The sequence below is a fragment of the Dendrobates tinctorius genome, unplaced genomic scaffold, assembly GCF_039654945.1.
Source record: "Dendrobates tinctorius isolate UK_male_01 unplaced genomic scaffold, ASM3965494v1 ptg000203l, whole genome shotgun sequence".
In the NCBI taxonomy this organism is placed as follows: Eukaryota; Metazoa; Chordata; class Amphibia; order Anura; family Dendrobatidae; genus Dendrobates; species Dendrobates tinctorius.
Genome location: NW_027361870.1, coordinates 17,449,471 through 17,470,725, shown reverse-complemented (window position 1 = coordinate 17,470,725; position 21,255 = coordinate 17,449,471). Strand labels below are relative to the sequence as shown.

The 21,255-nt window shown below is 44.3% G+C and overlaps 1 protein-coding gene across 1 annotated transcript in view; it reads left to right on the top strand.

Moving 5' to 3' along the window:
- Window positions 1-20,821, top strand: part of ANKEF1 (ankyrin repeat and EF-hand domain containing 1) — a 74,197-nt gene extending 53,376 nt beyond the window's left edge. Inside the window, exons 8-10 of the mRNA XM_073553838.1 lie at window positions 434-630; window positions 5,986-6,105; window positions 13,753-20,821. Coding sequence (XP_073409939.1) covers window positions 434-630; window positions 5,986-6,105; window positions 13,753-13,902 — 467 coding nt within the window. The 3' untranslated portion in view covers window positions 13,903-20,821. The remainder of the gene's footprint in view (window positions 1-433; window positions 631-5,985; window positions 6,106-13,752) is intronic.
- The last annotated feature ends 434 nt before the right edge of the window (window positions 20,822-21,255 follow it).

The following is a 21,255-nucleotide window of genomic DNA, read 5'->3' as shown; positions in this document are numbered from 1 at the left end:
GAAAAGGTTTCTTGGAAGGTTAGTACAAAAAATTCAATCTAAAAAATAAAAATGGTTGTATATCAAAGTGGCTAAAAGGGACTACCACTAAAACCATAATGTTCGGCAAATGTTAAAAGGTTTGCCAGGGACTAAGGATAGCTCATTAATTTTAAAGTCCCAGACACACCCTTTAATATACCAGAAATTAGAGCGGCAGCCAAACTGATTTTTTTCTTTTGGCAATTTTCTTTTTGGTTACAGTAAAAAAGGACAATATTTCTCTAAGAAAATAAAGCATCTTCACCAATTTTTGGGCAATTTTTGGTTTAATATATTTTGAGGTTATGAATATAATAAATATTTATTTTCTGCGTGTTAAATGAATGAAGAATAAGTGGCCTCATCAAATAATAAGGTAGTAATCCCCAACATGATGATTTTATGTTCATAGGACAAAATGTTCTTGACGTAGCAAAAGCGTATGCCGATTATAGACTCATTGACTTAATTGAAGCCAAACTGGAGAGCTTGCCAAAACCAAAAGACAAGAAAGGGGGCAAGAAAAAAGGTAGAATGGAAGGCAAAACCAAAGCATTATCCAAGCCGCAAACCCCTGCTATCCCAGAGGCCGGATCTCCAAAGAAAGAGGTAGAAAGCATATTTCATTATTGACAATTTTTAAAGACTTTTTGATGCTTCTTGTATTTATTTGCTTTAGTCTGTTCAGCGACCAAGTATTTCATGCAACTCCCCATAGACTTTCACACTCAGCTAGGCCGAGCATACATGTGTTCTCAGAGCAAAATGTGTCACTGCTACACTAATCGTTCCTAGACATCCCTGTCAGTGGCTGACCTCCTGGGGAAACAAAAGAATTCAGAGTCATAATTAAAATGCCCGATTGTCCTCTTCTCTAACATCATCTATTGGGGGAGAGTCAGAAGGCCCCATACACATTAGACAGTCACCATTAAAGAGAGTCTGTAGTCACAAAATGACTGTTCAAACCAATCACAACTTCCTGTAGAGGCCAAAGCCTTAAAGAGAATTTGTACCTTCAGTGACCAAATCCATTGCTTCATCTGGCAGAAATTATTTCTTATTGAAATATGCTAATGAGGTTCTCGGTGTACTCTGGGTGTGGCCAGGCCGTTCAGTGCACCTACCCACCTGCTTGCTTTGTGTCTATCTCCTCCCTGTGTTTCTTAATTGACAGCTCTGGCTTTACAGAAGGCAGACGACGGTAGATATAGATTGAAGCCAAGTTGATGTGAAGACTGGCCTTAGGCTAGAAGTCTGAAGCCACTCTGTGATTGCTGCGCTGTAAGGATTCTCGAGTGTCGGCACTAGGAGCGGGGGGTCATGTCACCCCAAGTATGTGATTTACACATCCCAACTAGACTGTATCTGGCCTTGCGTAATACACTTGCAAATCACAAATTTGCAGCTACATTACTCCCTGCTCTCAGCGCTGCCACATCCTCGAAGTGCATGCAATTCTTACACCGCTCCGACATACTCACCCGGCCTCCGCTCCCGCGCCGTCTTTGCATACTCACCGGGCCTCACGCCACCCGCCTCCCACGCCGTAGCCTCTCACCACCAGACGGCCACGGCGGTCACCTCTGACAGGCTCGCGGCCGACGCCATCTCTGCATGCAATGCGCATGCGCCATAGGCCGCAGTCACGCCTCCCTTCTGCTTCTTGTGCTCCGGCTGTGCCCTGACCCGGAAGCACCTTCGGACCAATAGCAGACCAGACGGGGCCATATCAGGCCGCTTCCCCCTGAGGGAGGCGCCTGATCGTTGTGTTACCTTGCACACTGGGCCCTGCTTCCTCCTGTGCTCTCTGTAGCCTCTCGGTGCCGTCCTTGGTGTTTCCTGCAGCAGCCTCGCAGCCTGTCTTAAGTGTTCTCTGCAGTATTCTCAGTCCTGCTCCAGTGTTCCTGTTTCCTCCGTCTCCTGCCTCCGGTGTTCCTGTTCCATCCTGCTCCAGTCCTGCCGTCCTACTCCAGTCCTGCCTCCGGTGTTCCTGTTCCATCCTGCTCCAGTCCTGCCGTCCTACTCCAGTCCTGCCTCCGGTGTTCCTGTTCCATCCTGCTCCAGTCCTGCCGTCCTACTCAAGTCATGCCTCCGGTGTTCCAGTTCCATCCTACTCCAGTCCTTCCGACCTCCTTTATTCCTGTCTCCTGTGTTCCAACCCTGTTCTGTCATCTACACTTCAGTCCCACAGTCCTACTCCAGTCCATCCTGAGCCGCCCCTCTTGGTACCGGCTACCGTGGTACTCGAACCCCTGGGCCTGCTCCTAACGGTCCCTGTATAGGGGTCGGTTCCACCTGGCAGCTCGCCCGAGGCCCCTCGGTGCCACGGCCCAGAGGGTCCACTCCTGGAGATTCCGGCTCAGACCAGCCACGCTAACAGCAATGAGAGGATTCACAAGTCTGCAGTCACATGGTGTGGCTGTCTGCGGTCACATAGAGTAGCTGTCTGTAGTCACATAGAGTGGCTGTCTGTGGTCACATAGAGTGGTTGTCTGTGGTCACACAGCGTGGCTGTCTGTGGTCACATAAAGTGACTGCAGACTTGTAGCCAAGCCACCTCTTTGATTCACTGCACGATGCAGACTTGTAGCCTTAGGCCACTTTCACACGTTCAGTATTTCGCCTATTGTTTACCTCAGTATTTGTAAGCCAAAACTAGGAGGGGGTGATAAATCCAGAAGTGGTGACGTGTTCCTATTATACTTTTCCTCTGATCGTTCCTCTCCTGGTTTTGGTTTACAGATACTGATGTAAAATACTGACCAAATACTGAACGTGTGAACGTGATCTAAGGCTGGGGCAGCATAGATGCAAAACACTGAAGAGACAACGACTCACATGCCTGCCATTCATGAAGGGGGTGATTGTGGTGCCCCTGAGGCTCAGTCGCCAGAGGTACTGCACCTCCTCCTGGGGTGTGGTATCCCTCCATCCAGGTAAGGTGGAGACTCCTGACCACACTCCAACACCTGCACCCCACACCACAAAGTAGTTTAGCAAAGCACCTTCGGCGGCTCCCTGCTTGGAGTATAGCAAAGCACCCATTGGTGGCTCCCTGCTTGGAACACGAAACGTGCTGGGAGGTGGGAGGAGTTAGATGACATTACAAGGAGCGGGAAGAGTTTAGGACAACAGTCAGTCAGTTGGTTAGAGAGTTGGAGAGAAGAAGATCCCTTGAGAGAGGGATAAATGGATGGAAGTGCTGCAGCAGATCCCAGTGATCTGGGTCTGCTGGCACGGGAAAGGAAGAGAGAGAGCAACATAGACTGAAAGCCTGATTCTCCATAAGAAAGAAAGACTAGTACAGAACGTGAGGAGTAAAAGGGAACAGAGGACGTGGGTTAGAAGAGAACCCTTCCTAGAAGTTCCAAGCGCAAGGCCGGGGCCCGGTCCCCGAGGTTCTACGGATACTACTGGTCCTGCAGCAGACACCAGAGGAATAGAAGTAGTGACCACTTTATTCCCAGACAAGACTTGGGCTCACAACAGCAGCTGGATAGTGAGCTGGGACTTAGTAGCAAGAACTCCCCGAAGCAGGCTACAGCTGTCTGCCATACAAGTAGAGTTCATAAGAACATCGGACAGGAGGAACTCCAGTGTAACTCAGTACTAGAAGGTACTTCATTTAAAGGCGCTCTAAGAGGAGGCGTTCAGAAAGGCACATGTTGGCGGAGTGTTGGAAAGGAGTATTCCATCTGGCCTGGAGGTTGACTGAGTCCCTGACCCGGAGAACACGGCACGGAGGCAGGCACCTGTTTGTACAACAGACTGAGTAAAGCTTGGAACTACATGCCCTAGTGTCCTCCACTTATTCCTGCGCCAACCTGCCCAGCACTGCTACATCCCTTGCGCCTGACACTACACCATCTACGTGTCACTTCACCTACTCTGCCCTGAGACTGCAGCCCTGCCTGTGGAGGGCTATAACATCACTGCTGCACCACACCATCTGTCCCAGAGGATCTGTCTGCAGCGTCGGTTTACATCTTCATTGCCGAACACCACAGGTGGCGTCACGACTTACACATTGATGCTGAACATTTACAATGGGCGCCCAGGGCCACGGGCCGGGTTCCAGCTACCGTGACATCTCCCATGGAGGACCATCGGGCCTGGTACCGAGTACCCCACTGCCCTGGGTGTGAGGGCGTCCCAGTGATTGCTTGGTGTTTCGAATTCATACAGATGAGACTTGTATAGGGTGCCAGTCACACAGACAAGTGTAGTGCACCATGTCTGCTTATAAACTATTAGTGACACCCATGCTATTAGATAATGTGGGCTGCTCAGCAATATAAAAGTGCACCCCACAATTACAGATACCCCAATTCCTCAAGCAAACACTAATGAGCCTGTCTGCACCCTGCAAAAGATAAGAAATGTGCAACAAAAAAAGATGAAAACATGTAAAAAATGCATGAAATGCTGGTCGATATTTTAGGCAAAATACACAAGCTCGCACCCACGTCCCCACACTAGTAGTGTTCCCCCTGTCCTAGTCTAATAGTTGTAAACATTCCATATGTTTGATAGTAAAGATGTGTGTTGCCCCTGAGGCTTAGTCACCACAGAGGTACTGCACCTCCTCCTGAGGTGTGGTGCCCCCTCCATCCAGGTAAGTTGGGGGCTCCTGACTACGCTCCAACACTCGCACCCCACACAACAGAGTAGTTCAGCAAAGCCACATTGCGGCTCCTTGCTTAGAGAGTAGCAGAGCACCTTTGGTGGCTCCCTGCTTGGAACACGAAACATGCTGGGAGGCGGGTGGAGTTGAGAATACATAAAAGAGCGGGAATGTTTAGGATTACAGGTCAGTCTGGGAGAGGAAGCCACTCAGAGAGGAGTGAGGAAAGAAGATCCCTGAGAGAGAGATGGAGGAAGGAGGTGCTGCAGCTGACCTCAGTGACCTGGTTCTGCTGGCACAGGAAAGGAATGAAGGAGAAAGACATTGAACTGAAACCTGATCTTCCATAAGAGAGAGAGATTAGTACGGAACGAAGGAGTAAAAGGGAACAGAGGACGTGGGTTAGGAGAGAACCCTGCCTAGAAGTTCTAAGCGCAAGGCCGGGGCACGGTCCCCGAGGTTGTATGGATGCTAATGGTCCTGCAGCAGACACCGGTGAAGTAGTGGGCTGTAAATGCATTACTCCCACCTAAGACTTGGTAGCACAACAGCAACTTGGATAGTGAGCCGGGACTCAGGAGTGAGGAGTCCCCAAAGCAGGCTACAGCTGTCTGCCGTACAAGTAGAGTTCTTCGGAACATCTGTCAGGAGGAACTCCAGTGTAACTCAGTACTAGGAGATCTTCACACTTAAAGGCGCTATAAGAGGAGACGTTCAGAAAGGTACATGTTGGCGGAGCGTTGGAAGGGAGCGTTCCATCTGACCTGGAGGCTGCTTGAGCCTCTGACCTGAAGAACACAGTACGGAGGCAGGCACCTGTCTGTACTACAGACTGTGAGTAAAGCTTTGGAACTACAAGCCCTGGTGTCCTCCATTGATTCTTGCGTCAACACACCCAGCACTGCTACATCTGGGTACCAGCTTCTGCACTGCTTGTGCCTCTCCTCTAACTCCACATATACACTGCCCTGGGGCTACAGCTTCACCTGTGGGGAGCTTCACCATCTTGGCTGCAACACACCACCAGCCCCAGAGGATCTGCAAGCAGCGTCAGCTTAACATCTCACTTGCCGAACACCACAGGTGGCGTCACAAATTGTTCCATTAACTACATTCCACCATTCAAACTCCCCCTATTAATTGGGCTCCCAGGGCCATGGACAGGGTCCCCGCTGCTGTGACACATCCCGCCGACACCGGCCCGGTACCAAGTACCCCACAGCCCTGGGAGGGCGACCCAGATGCGCTTCTTATTGATTAACATTTTGTTTTGTTTTTAAAGTTGTCTAGTTAAAAAGAAAGTTGTATCCAATTCTAATATTTTATATCGTTGCCAGACCCCAACACCGATGGAGCTTCTACCCCCAAAAAAGGAGAAGAGTGCCATCTCTCAACTAAATAATCTGATAACTTTGGGAGAAACAAACAAAGTTGACATAACATTTGTTCCAAAAACAGTAAGATATTTTGAAACCAGTTTTTTTTATCTATATTAAACAATCTTCAAATCTAGAGCAGATTTACTTGAAACTAAGTCTAAAGGGGGTTTTACACATAGTGATATCGCTAGCCAAATCGCTAAAGCATCACCGATTTTGTGACGCAGCAGCGATATTGCTAGCGATATCGCTATGTGTGATACTTACCTCCGACCGGCTCCCCCGCTGTCTGTCGCTGATCGTGCAAGATCGTGCAGCTCCATTTCTCGTCGGGCGCTTCCTGCTGGGCTTCCTGCTGGCGCCGACAAGCGATGCGTGGACGCGGGCGGGAGGACGTCAGGATCGCCGCGTCTGAAAGGTAAGTAACGACCGCTGCTGTGTCGCTACATCGCTGTGAGATCTGCCTGTGTGGCAGCTCACTAGCGACCATTTAGCGATGCACCAGCGATCCTGACCGGGTCGTATCGTGGTCGGATCACTGGTGCATCGCTAAATGTAAAGGGGCCTTAAGACAGGGTCCAAAATATGAAGGGTGCAAAACTTTCCATTATATTTGTCTCTGTTTACGCACATCTCCTAGTTTTGGTTATGATCAAGAACCATGGTGGTTCGAAACGCATCATCCCTTTAATATTTTAGTCCCCCTTTTTCCTTCTTTCTTTTTCACCATGTTTTTAATTTTTTTATTCATTAAATGTGAAGTGTTAACATTTATTTAACCTTGGGATTGCTCAAACTTTTTTCTTTTCTGAATTTCCATGTGAAAGTAGTCAAATGTTATATTCACGCAAAGTTTTTTTTACATAAATTTTGAACCTGATCTGCTCTAAAATCCAGATAAAAAAAATCTGCAAGTGCTTTTTAAAGGGAATTTGTCACCAGGTTTTGCTACACCATCTGAGAGCAACATCATGTAGGGACAGAGACCCTGATTCCAGCTATGTATCACTTAATTTACTGGGAGCTGCAGTTGTGATTAAATTGCAGTTTTCTCTGCTGCAGATCTAGCAGAACTCTGTTGAGCTTTGTATGAGGGTGTACCCCCCAAAAAAATGAGCATAACTTATTTAATTTTTTTTATTCAAACTAAGGCTAGCCCTGCGCTGCACCCAGAAACGCTAGTCTGAAACTAGCCTAACATCTTGAAAACATTACTGCCCTTCACAATCCTTTTTTTTTTTCACTTTGTGGTAACCTAGGATTCTAACAAAGACCAGGTGCCACACAATGGTGCATCTCAAAAATTACAATTTTATTAAATATACACAATGATACATGATTAAAAAGAAGGTGTCAGACCAATAAAAGAGACCCATAATTGTGGAAGCACAACACTAAGAATATTTTGCAAAAAGGCATTTCCATATGGTACATTGGTACATACATGAGAAGTAATATCCGATGTAAAAATAGGAAAGTGTTGCCTACTGTCAGATAATAAATCGCCTAAGGCATATACAATAAAAGGGCTATCTAGCCCGTTATCCCAGTGGCATTCCCTCCCCTGAATTGCTGATATTCCCATATAAGAAGGAACACAAAACTAACTAAATTAGTTTGGGTGAGAACGTAAAAGGGAGGGGAGAGGCAGTCACCAGTAAACCAAAACCGTCCTCAGACATGCTAGTGTGCACAGTGACCCCCCTAATCCCAATTAGTATTTCCTACCAGTGTCCTTAACCACATATGAAAGCGCTAAAAGGAATGTAATTATTGCCAAAATGACATACCGCAAAACCAGTGGTGCTTTCCAGGCGTCTCCTATCCCCCGACGCGCGTTTCGCACTGCTTCATCATGTAGGCTTGTCAGAGAAGGGGGATGGGCCCTTTTAATATAAGAAGCCCGCAAAAGTAATTGGCCAATAATGCGGTTTAACACCTGATTTAAAATATCACCCACCCTTATAACATGTCGCTCACATCAAAACATCTAACGGCGCATGTCTGGAGTCATCCCCGTCTTTCTCCTACGCCTACGTGATCAAGGTTCTATGCCATCAAAACAGGACTCACATCGGCGCATGTCAGAATCACATGACCTCAGCCAACCAATGGTGAGGAATAGTTCGCGGTCACGTGGTCCCAGTAATGCCAGGTCCTACAGGACATCGGGGTAACGAGGAAACACAACAGACCGCTGACTACTCCTCAAGGCGATTCAAAATCCTGGCATGCACACTGGTTCCTGTGGCATCTAAGTCAAATAGAATAAATGGAGGGTGATTAGAGTCTGATCTCTGGATTATATAACTAATATAAATGCATAACTACTAGAACCACCGCTTATGTGTTTACATCATAAATATATTACACATTTCACTAAGACAAATAGCCCTATATAATTCCCATAGATATACATGAATAATTAACAAATGTAACCAGTTATACAATTCCCAGCTTTAAATACATAGTAGATTGTCCCCTATATAATCCACTAAAATAGGGATATCGTGTAAAAAATCATCTCCTACATAATTCATCCATAGGAAAACGACCCCAATTGAGAACCTTATTGAATAGAAAAACTCCCCTCATATTAAATGAATATTACACAATGCCCATCAAAAACGGCACATACTAAATAACATCAACAAGGCTGAAGATTTTAAAATACCCTTCATCACACCACCACCAAAAGGGGGAGGGGGGAGAGGGGAAGGAAAAAATAACCAAGGAGGGGGAGAGAAAAAATGACACATGTAGAAATAATGATTCCAGGCAGGAGTAGATCTTCATCCAAAATGATCCAACCTGATCAGAATGAGTCCTTTAGTTGAAGTAGACAGATAAATCCAGAACAGTCAGTCACAGGGTATTAGTGGCTAAAAAAAAACCAATTAAAAACAAAAACAGTTAATAAAACAACAACAAAATTAACGCTCCCAAATTTGAATTTCCTGGCTAATTACAGATATGCGCTAAATCCGAAACTCTCATTTAAACCCTGTGGTGCCAATGTCCCCAATCTAAAAATCCATTGACATTCCTTTTTGGAAAGCCTATTAAACAGATCCACCCCTCTAGGTCCCAACTCAACAAGATCAATTCCTTTCACAATTAATAAACCAGAATTACAATTGTGGTACTTCTTGAAGTGCCTCGGAAGTGTTTTCAGAGAGGTCTCATCCATTGTGGTCTTTGCTTTGTCAATGTCCAAACAGTGTTTCCGCACCCTTACTTTGAGTTCACGGGTTGTCATACCTATATAGATCTTACGACAGGGAAATTCTGCGTAGTATATAACACCCCTGGATGCAGAGGTGATATGTGCGTGCCCTTATATCAAATTTCCTTGAATGATCAAAGTTAAAAAAATGAAAATCCTTTTTTCATATTGGCACAGCCCTTGCAAAGACCACATGGAAAGAACTCTTCACCTTTGGAATTCCTTTTTGATCTTTCCCTCCCCTTTGGATCATATGTACTGTGAACTAAAATATCTCTCAAATTTGGAGCCCTCTTGGCCACCAAGGATGGAGATACTGGCAAACATTTTTTGAGAACAGGGTCCGTGAAGAGAATTTCCCAATGCCTCTCAATAATTTTCCTGAGATCAGCCCATCTGTTATTATAATTCGTGATAAATCTTACCTGATTGTCCATCCCATTCTGAATTTCAATGGGCAAATTTTTATGTAACAACTGGTCTCTTGTCGTGTTTTTGGCTCTCCTATACCCTCTCTGTATGGCTCAATGGCCATAACCACGGTCCCAAAATCGTTCCTTCAAAATGTTCGATTGTTCCTCAAAATGAAATTCTTCCGAACAAATCCGTTTGGCACGCAAAAACTGGCCTATAGGTATTCCGGATAATGTTGATTTGGGATGGACCGATGAGGCATGCAGAAAAGAATTTGTTGATGTGGGCTTCCGATAAATGGTAGTGGATATATGGCCATTTGGAAGTACTGAAATCGACAAATCAAGAAAATTGATTTTGCACCCAAAATTGTAGGTCAATCTAATATTTTTGTCATTAATATTGAGCCTGCTCATAAATGATTCCAATTCTCCAATTGATCCCTCCCAAATGAAGAGAATGTCATCGATGTAGCGGATCCAGTTGTGGACCCAATCTACACCGACAACATCCTCCCCCTGGAAAATGGACCACTCCCATGCCCCCATAAAGAGGTTAGCGTAAAAGGGGGCACAAGAGGCCCCCATCGTGGTACCCCTTTGTTGTAGGAATATCTTACCATCAAAGGTAAAAATATTATGGGTCAAAATAAACCTCAAGAGTGTCAAAATGAATGATGCCATCTCCACATCAATATTACTTTACCCTAAATATTTCTTAAGGGCATTTAGCCCATTAGTGTGTTCAATGGAAGAATACAAGGCTTCCACATCCGCTGTAACCACTATCATTTCTTCAGTCAACTGGAGATTTTCAAGATGTCCTAATGCAGCAGTTGTGTCCTTGATAAAGGACGGTAGTTGTGTAACCAGCGGTTTTAAGAAATATTCAACTATGTCACAAATCATTTCACACAAGCGTACTCAGTGCTAAATATAGGGTATGCTGATCGCATGCAGCGTCATGCAATCAGAGGGGGAGCTGACCGGAGGGGGCGCGTCCGGGGGCGGGGCTTAGCGGCGGCCCTGCGCTGCTCCCAGAAACGCTAGTCTGAAATTAGCTTAACATCTTGAAAACATTACTGCCCTTCACAATCCTGTAAATTATATGATATTCACTTGTCCCAATGGTTTTTCCACTGTTCAAAACATTTTTTATATTTTTCTGAACTAATGCTGTTAAGTAAATCCAGCTATTTTTTTCTTAACCTCTTCTTTGTCCTGAAAACGTTTTCTTTCATTCTTGGGAATAAGAAAAAGTTGCAGGAAGCTAGGTAGGGCGAGTAAGGGGAGTGACACTGATTTTTTGTCAAAAGTTATTACAGGGGATGAATCTTGGTGTTACGCCTATAATCCTGAGAAACAAAACAGAAGTCCAGCCAGTGGAAGACAGCTTCATCATCCAGACCAAAAAACACACCAAATTTGAAGTCCATGATAGTATGTTTTTTCAACATTAAAGGAGTCGGTCACTTTGGGTTTGTTCCTCAGGGCACCACAGTGAACCAACGTTACTATCTGCATGTGCTGAAGCGACTGCGTGAGGCAGTAAGAAAAAACGACCTGAATTGTGGCGATCGGGGTACTGGCTGCTTCATCATGACAATGCGCCTGCCCACACAGCATTGAAAATCAACCAGTTTTTTGTGAAAAAAGGGCATGACAACAGTTTCTCCTGCCCCTAACTCGTCCGACCTAGCCCCCTGCAACTTCTTGTTATTCCCAAGAACGAAGAAAAACCTAAAGGGAAAGAGTTTTCAAGATGTAGATAAGGTTAAGAAAAAATAGCTGGAGGCACTTAACAGCATTAGTTCAGAAGAATATAAAAACCAGCGGAAAAGCCATTGGGACAAGTGCATATCATCTAATGGACGGGACTGAGAAGAGGAATAATGTTTTTTTAGATGTTATCTTCAATAAAAACATTTCAAATAAGTAATTCTCGTTTTTTGGGGTACCCCCTCGTATAACACCACCCTCACCACTGATTGGCAGCTTTTTATCAATATACAGTGCACACAGAAAGCTGCCAATCACCAGAGGGGGTGGAGTAATACAGAGCAGCAGGAATAGGTGACAGAAGACACCTCGGTAAGTGACACATCACTGGAATCACCTCTCAACCCCTACATCATTCTGCTCTCAGATTATATACCAAAATCCTGCTGATAGATTCCCTTTAAAAGTGATGCCTATTGATTTCAATGGAAAATTCATATTGCTACATTTTTTTTGCAATTTTTTTTATAAGGTTTTGTTAACCTTGCCATGGCAAAAGATAACATGTCACTACATTGATATGGATTACTTATGTAATCCACTCCAAGCTTGACACTATTTGATAAAACTTGACAAAAGTCAGCAAAAAATTGTGTTGGAAAAACATGTTCTGAAAATTGTTTAAGGTCTCTTTCACACTTCTTGATGATCATGGTTTTTCCAGTATCGAAGATATCAGAGTCCGAGTACCCATGTGTAATATTTGTGGCAACCGTGTGCTGCCCGTGTGCCACATCAGTACCACATGTACCGGTGCCTGGGAAGCAGCAGCACTATTCATGCTGTTCCCTGGCGCTGGATACTGAAGACAGCTTTCATCATTTTCTTCTGCTCTGTCGGTGATCAGTGCGATCAGGGGAGAATGTTGAGAGTTGTATTCAGCTGATAACAGCAAGAGCAGGCGGCAGCTGATGGGAGTATTCATCAGCCGCCACCTGCGCTATAAATAAATAATTAAATAAAAACGGCGTGGATTCCCCTGTATTTTTGATAACCAGCCAGTCAAAACTTACAGCTGCAGGCTGCAACTTTCAGCTGTCAGCAAGACTGGTTATCAAGAATAGAGGGGTCCCCATGCTGTAAATAAATAATTAAAAAAAAACGTTGTGGGGTACTGCTAATTTTTAACATCCAGCCTTGCTATAGCGGACAGCTAGGGGCTGGTATTCTCAGGCTGGTAAGAGTCCATGGATGTTGACTCACCCCCCCAGCCTAAAAATAGCAGCTCGCAGCTGCCTAGAAAAGGCACATCTATTAGATGGCGCTTTGCCCGGCTCTTCCCACTTTCCCTGTGGCGGTGGCAAGTGGGGTAATAATTGTGAGGTTGATGTTGCCTTTGTATTATCTGGTGACATCAAGCCCATGGAATGGATTAGAAATGGAGAGGCGTCTCTAAGACACCTATCCTGTACTAATCCTAAAGTTGTATGGTAAATAGTTCTAGATCATTTTAAGATTTACTTCAGATGGTAAGGGCTTCTACTGATGCAAACAATCATTTTTTAAGATGGTTCCACCAATGCACTTTCTAGTTTTTACAATAATACATTGTATTTTATCTGTTCTGGATCCATTGTTCATCAAGGTTTCCAAATTACAGTTTTTTGGGGGCATGGCGAAACAACAGCTACCACCTTAATGATGCTGTTGACTGCATTTTTTCAAGTGGAAACTAGGTCTACAAACCATATACAAAGTGTTCCGGGTTCCTAGTGTAGAGACAACCAATTTAAAGGTGTTTTTCAGTTCTGGTAAACCACTGTCCCCAGGTGTAGTTTGTTTAAGAATACAAACAAACTGTGATTTTTTCACCCTTCCTGAGCTGCTCTTTTATTACCTGCAGCATTGATGTTATGTTGACAGTGCTACAGCCAATAACTGAACTCAGCATCTCTGCCCAAGTTGACGTCACAAACCCCTAATGGCCACTGAGCTCAGTTATTGGCTTTCAACATAACATTAACACTGAGGACAATAACAAACAATGGGAACAGCTGTAAAGATTCAGTGCTGGACCTGGGGATGAGGAGTAAAGCCCAGTTTTTTGTGTTTTTTAGAGGGATTCTGTGAGCAGGAGTTCACCCCCCAAACTATATGAACTATCTGCTGATAGATTTCCTTGAAAATAAACTGCAGCTGGTGAGATCAATTTTCTGAAACCGTAAAACCACCTTACTTATGCAGTTTGGCTGGGTCCAAAAATGAAAAATATGTCATTTGTATATTTTTGGACTGTTTTTCTATAAGATTTATATATATATGTCTCTTCTGTCTTCTAAACCTTAACACTATGTTCTATCTATCAAGGTTTGGATTACTGAGCCCTCAACTTCAGATCGTATCAGGAGGAGAGAGCAACAGAGAGAGCGATTTACTTATGATGTTGACTTTGAAAACTTCCAGATGCCATTTAACAACAATCTAATGGAGAAATCATTGGGACTCATGACACAATGAACCTTCAGTGTGAAGTTCAATAGATCCTTGTGGAGAGGTTTACATGAAATAGACCTGACATGTAATAAATCTAAGATAAAACTCTATGGCCACCACTATCAATTCTATCATATTTACAATGCCAGTCCTTTAACGGGTGGTCCAGTCATATATATGTTATTGATGACATATCATTTGGATAGGTCATCAATATCAGATTTGTAGGGATTCGACAATGTGTGGCCAGTACCAGCGGCACCGCAGACGCTAGTAATAGCTGATACTATGGATAGATCATCGATATCAGATGACTGGACAACCCTTTTACCTTTGTGATAAATACATTACTTACGCAATTGTTCTCCAATACTATGATATGCAGTATGTAAAATAGGGGCAGGTAACTGAAGGATCTGTGACCTGTCATAAGCCAAACAGTAGCATATGTAAGCGGAGCACCACATAAAGGCCCGCTCACAGGCCGCCCTGAAGCATGGGAGTCTCATTAAAAGGAATCTGTCACCCTTTTTTTGCACTATCAGCTGCCGGCATTGACATCAGGGGCTTATCTACAGCATTCTGTAATGCTGTAGATAAGCCCCCGATGTAACCTGAAAGATAAGAAAAACACGTTAGATTATACTCACCGGAGGGGGCAGTCCTGTCCAATGGGTGTCGCGGTCTGGTCCGGCTCCTCCCATCTTCATATGATGCCGTCCTCTTCTTCCCTTCCTGTAGTAGCTCCGGTGCAGGCGCACTGCTCTGCCCTGTCTTATCTTTCAGATTACATCAGGGGCTTATCTACAGCATTACAGCTGTAGATAAGCCCCTGATGTCAATGCCGGCAGCTGATAGGGCAAAAAAAGGGTGACAGATTCCCTTTAACTGAAAACTGTAAAAAAAAAAGGTTAAACAACAACCACAAGACGGATTTCATCACCCAGATAATATTTTAATCAGTATAACAGCGCCAGCCTGACAGTGTCTGTAGTTTAATGAGCAAAATCCTGCTGACCGGTTCATTTTAATAAAATGGAATCTTACAAGATCCGTGCACCTCTGGCAGAAATATAAGCAGTCTTAACCATAGAATAGAAACAATGGGGGCCTTAAGAGTATGGGGGCCATGAGAAATTGTCCAGTTTGCTTTCCCTTCCCCCTAATGCTGGCTCTGCAAATCAGCCTGTCTCCTGTCCAGTTCCTTTAGACGCCTGAAGTTAAGATACCTTTGGTAACATTATGGTCAAGACTGTGAAGTCACCAAAGGATCTTGAAGAAAACCTGTCATCAGGATCATCAATGTTAAACTAAAGGTATGGACAGAATGGCGCTGTCATACAGATTTAGACGCAACGGACATGTGCTGCGTCCAAATCACTGCCGATTACTGACCGTGGGGACGTAGCCTAGCGGTATGTGTTAAATCAGTATGACAGCACCATTCTGCCCATACCTTTAGTTTAACATGGATGATCCTGATGACAGGTTCTTTTTAAGCAATCTTAATCTTGGACTAGAAAGGGCCCCTAAGAGAGTGGGGGTCCACGGGGATTGCCCAGTTTGACTCCCCCTAGCGCCAACCCTGAATATATCTATGGCTCATTTTTGGAGTAAGGCTTATATTTGAAGTATAATCAAAAAATCCCGTAAAATCATGCTAGTGCTTATTTTAGGAATAGGTCTTGTTTTCTGGGTTACACGGTAGTTAACCTGTCAGTCAAACATATATAGATGTATACCAGTTCTCCTCAAATATCTTGTGATCTTATACTTTAAGTTAATCAGATATGTATTAAAATTATTCTGTCATTTAGAAAAATATCTTTAATAATTACTGGCTTTCGTTAGATTTCCTTCAACTAATAGTGCTGTCAAGTAAAAGTTTTATATAATGAAAATGTGGCTGGGCTTCATAGCAGAGCGTCATTTTGTCTATATCCTGCAATTTAAATATAACCTAGCGTAAAAAAAAAAATAGATACCCCCCAGTGAGTAAATAAATGTAAAAATATACGATACACAGTAGACATTTTTTGGATCCAGAAACCATAGAAGCCATCCTACTGTGACAACGTGAACCCACCCTCCTTGACTTGGACACACAATGTAATAGTAGTGGCTGCAGAGTAAAAAAAAATTTTTTTTTAGATTTATTTTGCGTCTCCATTGCTGAGATATTATCAATCAAAGATTGATAATGAGATAACTTTAGTCAAGTCCAAGTGGGTGTTTTCACTGTGGTTGTATAGATTTTTCTCCCTTTATCAGTTGCTATATGATAACACCCACTTTGAGCTAAGAAAAGTTAACTCATTATGTGCCAAATTCCTTTGATTTCTAATATCTCCACAACAGTAAGGCAAAAAAAAAACAAAACTATTTATTCAGCTACTATAAAATTGATGAAAGGTCCTTTGTAACCCCAACGATAAACTCTACAGCAAGGAAAAAATGTCAAAACACCAGAATTGTATTTTTTGGGTTACCTAAAAAATTGCAATGAAATGCAATCAAATTGGTGTAACTACTCTCACATAGCTCCATCAATATATACGTCTCAAAAAATGGTGACACGAGCCAAATTATTATTTTTTTTTTTACAAAATTCCAATTTTTTTCAGCAGTTAAAGGGATTCAATCAGCATGAGTTCACACCCTAAACTATTCATGTCCATGTAGCTCTTTTAAAGTTCAGTGATACATTTACATGGCCGGTATGTTCTTCCATACTGAGAGATCAGCATTTGAATTTATATTCAGATGGCTATGGTAGATTTGAAGCATCTGTCACTTCAGCTCCTCCTGCAGCCTCTAAGCTGTGTGACTACAGGAAAAGGAGCCACCAGTCAAGCAATATGAGGTGGCGGTAGGTGGAGAATAGAGCTGGAGTGACAGAGGCTTCAGATCTACAACCTCATTTGCTTATAAATTTAAAAGTTGATTTCTAAATAATGGAGGAACATACTGAAAGAGTAAACTATTTTCTGGACTTGTCTTTGAAAGAGCTATATGCACATAGAAATAGTGTGGGGTGTGAAATCCTGCTGACAAATTGCCTTTAAAAATCTCACCCACTTCACCCGAAATCTCACCCACTTCAAATCTGTGCCATTGATGCCCACCACCCTGCTCCTTCTTTCTGGATCACTCTGGAATGCCCATTCCATCTGTAATAAACTCCATGTGATTCACAACCTCTTTACCTCTCAGAATTTTTCCTTCCTGGGCTTCACCAAAACATGGCTGGCACCCTCTGACACAGCCCCCCCTGCTGCTATGTTACGGCGGCCTCCACTTAAACCACACTCCTTGCTCTGTCAACAGACATAGTGGAGGAGTGGGCCTTCTCCTTCCAACTGTACTTTTAACCCAATCCCACCACTACCCTCCCTAATCCTCCCCTCTTTTGAAGTCCACTCTGTCTGCAGCTACTCTCCCTCCAACCTCCAAGTGGCAGTCATATACTGACCTCCAGGCCTGACCACTGCTTTTATTGACCAGTTCTCCACCTGGCTTCTTCACTTTCTCTCTGCTGACATTCCCACCATCATCATGGGTGACTTCAACATCCCCATTGACACCCACCTGTTGTGAGTTCATTTTCCCCTTCACCATTGAGGTCTGATGAACTCCCTCTTCTGGTGAAGGAAGGTAGTGACGCTGATTGCCAAACACCTGAGCTGGTGGAGGATGACTGGGTGACAGGAGTTGCTGACTGGATATAAGGCAGCCAACGCCCTTCTGCCTCGCTGGTGATTTCTCTGAGGGATTCTAGGAGACCAGTCTGATTCCTGCTCCTCAAAAGCTAAGCTTTCTGCCTTGCTTTTTGCATTTGTGTTTTGGTTTTATTTTGCCTTGCTTTTCTGGATTCTGTCATTCCCTGCTGGGGTGAGCTGAATTCCTTTGTGTCTTTTTGCTCTGTCTTCAGAAAATACCTGAGTACTGACATAGTCTTTTTGAAGCCTAGCGTCTTCAGGGCCTTTTTCCCTGTCAGTCTGTTGGCTCTTATGTTGATAGGGATTTTTGGCGGATTGCAGACAGCAGCTTTTCTATCCTGTCCTATCTAGTTAGCTTGGGCCCCATCATTTGCTCAGTCTATCTTTCTATCTGTGTTAGTGTTTTTTCTTCTTGCTTCACCGTCATTATATGTTAGGGGCTGCCTATTGCTTTGGGGTCTGCTCTGGGGCAGTTTATATCTCCCTTTCTGTCTTTAGGCTATGTAGTTCTCTGGCTGTGATCGAGGGGTCTAGGGCACCGTAGGAACCCCCACGGCTACTGCTAGTTGTTGTTGATAGGTTCAGGGGTCTGCAATCCGATAGCTGCCAACTTCTCTGATTTTCTGGACTTAGCTAGCATTTCTGTTTTTGCCTCCTACGGTGACTCGTTCATAACACCCTCCAGTCTTTTAACTCCTGTCCCTCACTTCGTCTTTTGGACATACTCAGTGGTCCTCCTCAGCCACCCACACAGATGGACATACATTAGACCTAGTCTTCACCCGTCTCTGCTCCCTAACTTCGCAACCTCCCCTCTCTCTCTATCTGACCACCATCTACTCACGTTCTCATCACTGTCTTCCTCACCTGTCACCCATGTCCACCAACTTGTGCACACCCACAGAAACCTCACACATCTAGACACTCGCACACTCTCTGACTCTATTCTAACACTGTCCTCCATAGCTTCACACCACGACACAGACACTGCCACTAGTTTCTGCATTGCCACTCTTGCATCAGCCATTGACTCGGTTGCCCCTGTCATGCATAGCAGAATGTGACAAATCAGTAGACAACCCGGGCACAATAACATCACTACAAAGTGACGGCAAGTATCCAGAATTGCAGAGCGGGTTAGAAGAAAACGCACTCGCAAGACAACTTCACATCATTCAAACAAGCAACACTAGCATTCAAATCAGCTCTCATCTCTGCTAAACAAGCCTATTTTACATCCCTTGTATCTTCCTTATCCCACAACCCCAAAGAGTTGTTCAACACTTTTAACTCCCTCCTCTGCCCACCACTGCCCCCTCCGCATTCCCTAATCTCTGCTGAGGACTTTGCCACGCACTTCAAAAATAAGATAGACCAAACAAGGCAAGTCTTTGTTGTCCGACCACCACAACCCCCTTGTATACCAGACCAATGCCCTAAACCCATAACTTCCCTCTCCAAAATCACTGAAGGAGAGCTTGCTCATCTTCTCTCCAAATCACACCTCACCACTTGTGCGCTTGACCCCATCCTATCCCACCTCCCCCCCAACCTCACCTCTACACTTATCCCATCCCTAACCCATCTCTTCAACCTATCACTACTGGCACCTTCCCCCCTGCTTTCAAACAAGCCACAATCACGCCTATCCTCAAAAAGCCAGCCCTTGACCCAAGCGCTATGTACAACTATTTCCCAATATCTTTGCTCCCATTTGCTTCCAAACTCCTTGAGCAGCATGTCCACGCTGAACTTTCCTCGCACTTTGCATCTAACCTACAATCTGGCTTCCATCCCAACCATTCCACTGAGACTGCCCTGACCAAACTTACTAATGACTTACAGCCAAAGCTAACAGACAATTCTCTATACTCCTCCTTCTAGACCTGTCCTCTGCCATCGGCACAGTTGACCATTGCCTCCCACTACAGATTCTCTCTTCCTTTGGCGTCAAAGACCTTTCCCTATCCTGGATCTCCTCATACCTTACCAACCGCACATTTAGCATTTCCTACTCCCACACTAACTCCTCATCTCGCCCTCTCTCTGTTGATGTCACTCAAGGCTCTGTCCTAGGATCCCTTCTCAATCTATACCCTTGGCCTGGGACAACTCATAAAGTCCTATGGCTTCCTGTACCATCTATATGCTGATGACACTCAGAGCTACCTCTCTAGCCCAGATGTCACCTCTCTGCTGTCCAGAATCCCAGAGTGTCTATCAGCCATATCCTCCTTCTCTTCTCGCTTCCTCAAGCTCATCGTGGACAAATATGAGCTAATTATCTTTCCTTCATCTCGCATATCCTCCCTACCTGATCAATCTATCACAATAAATTAAATCACACTTTCCCCTGTCCCGGAAATCCGCTGCCTTGGAGTAAACCTTGACTCTGCCCTGTCTTTAAAACCACACATCCAAGCTCTTGCCACCTCCTGTCACCTCCAGCTCAAAAATATTTCCAGAATCAGTCCTTTCCTTAACCCTCACTCTACCAAAATGCTTGTGCATGCCCTAATCATCTCCCGCCTCAACTACTGCAACATCCTCCTCTGTGGCCTACCTTCTAACACTGTCGTACCCATCCAGTCCATCCTTATCTCTGCTGCCTGACTAATTAATCTCTCTGCTCGCTACACTCCTGCTTCCCCTCTTTGCAAATCCCTTCACTGGCTCCCAATTTCCCAGCGTATCCAGTTCAAACTACTAACACTGACCTACAAAGCCATCCATAACCTTTCTCCTCTGTATATTCCCGAACTAATCTCTCAATATCTTCCCTCACGTAATCTCCGGTCCTCCCAAGACCTCCTCTCCTCCATGCTTATTCGCTCCTCACCCAATCGCCTCCAAGATTTCTCCCGAATATCCCCCATCCTTTGGCATTCTGTGCCCCAACATGTCCGGTTATCCACCACATTTGGATCCATCAGACAGAACCTGAAAACCCATCTCTTCAAAAAAAGCTTATAACCTGTAATGGCCACGCGGACACCTCAACACCATTGGAGCTACTGCAACCCCCGACCTACTGTGTCCTTCTCCATAATCCTGTAGAATGTAAGCCTGCAAGGGCAGGGTCCTCTTCCCTCTGTACCAGTCTGTCATTGTTAGTTTGTTTACTGTAAGTGATATTTGTATTTTGATGTAACCCCGTCTCATGTACAGCACCATGGAATTAATGGTGCTATATAAATAAATAATAATAAATTAAACTATACATATTTGGTATCACTGTATTTGCACTGACATAGAGAAGCATGTTGCTTGGTCATTTTTACTGCGCTTTGATAGTCGTAAAAACAAAACCCTAAAAACAATGGCGAAATTGCCAGGTTTGTCTTTTTCTATGACACTGAGAAAATGAATTGTGCAATTCAAAACTATAACTCATTCCGCAAAAGCAAAATAAAAAAATCTCTCAAAAGTAAAAGTGTAAGACAACTGAGGGTACGTGCCCACGATCATTAATTGCTGTGGGTTTGAGGCTGTGTACTTATGCAGCGTTAAACCGGCAGCGTCCAGATGTTCCAGCACAGTGGATGGGATTTCAAGAAATCCTATGTCCTCTGAGAGTGTGTTAACAGCATTTTTTTTTATAGGAAAAGACACGTGGTGGTCGAAAAACAATGCAGACAAGTGTTTGGTGAGAGTCAAT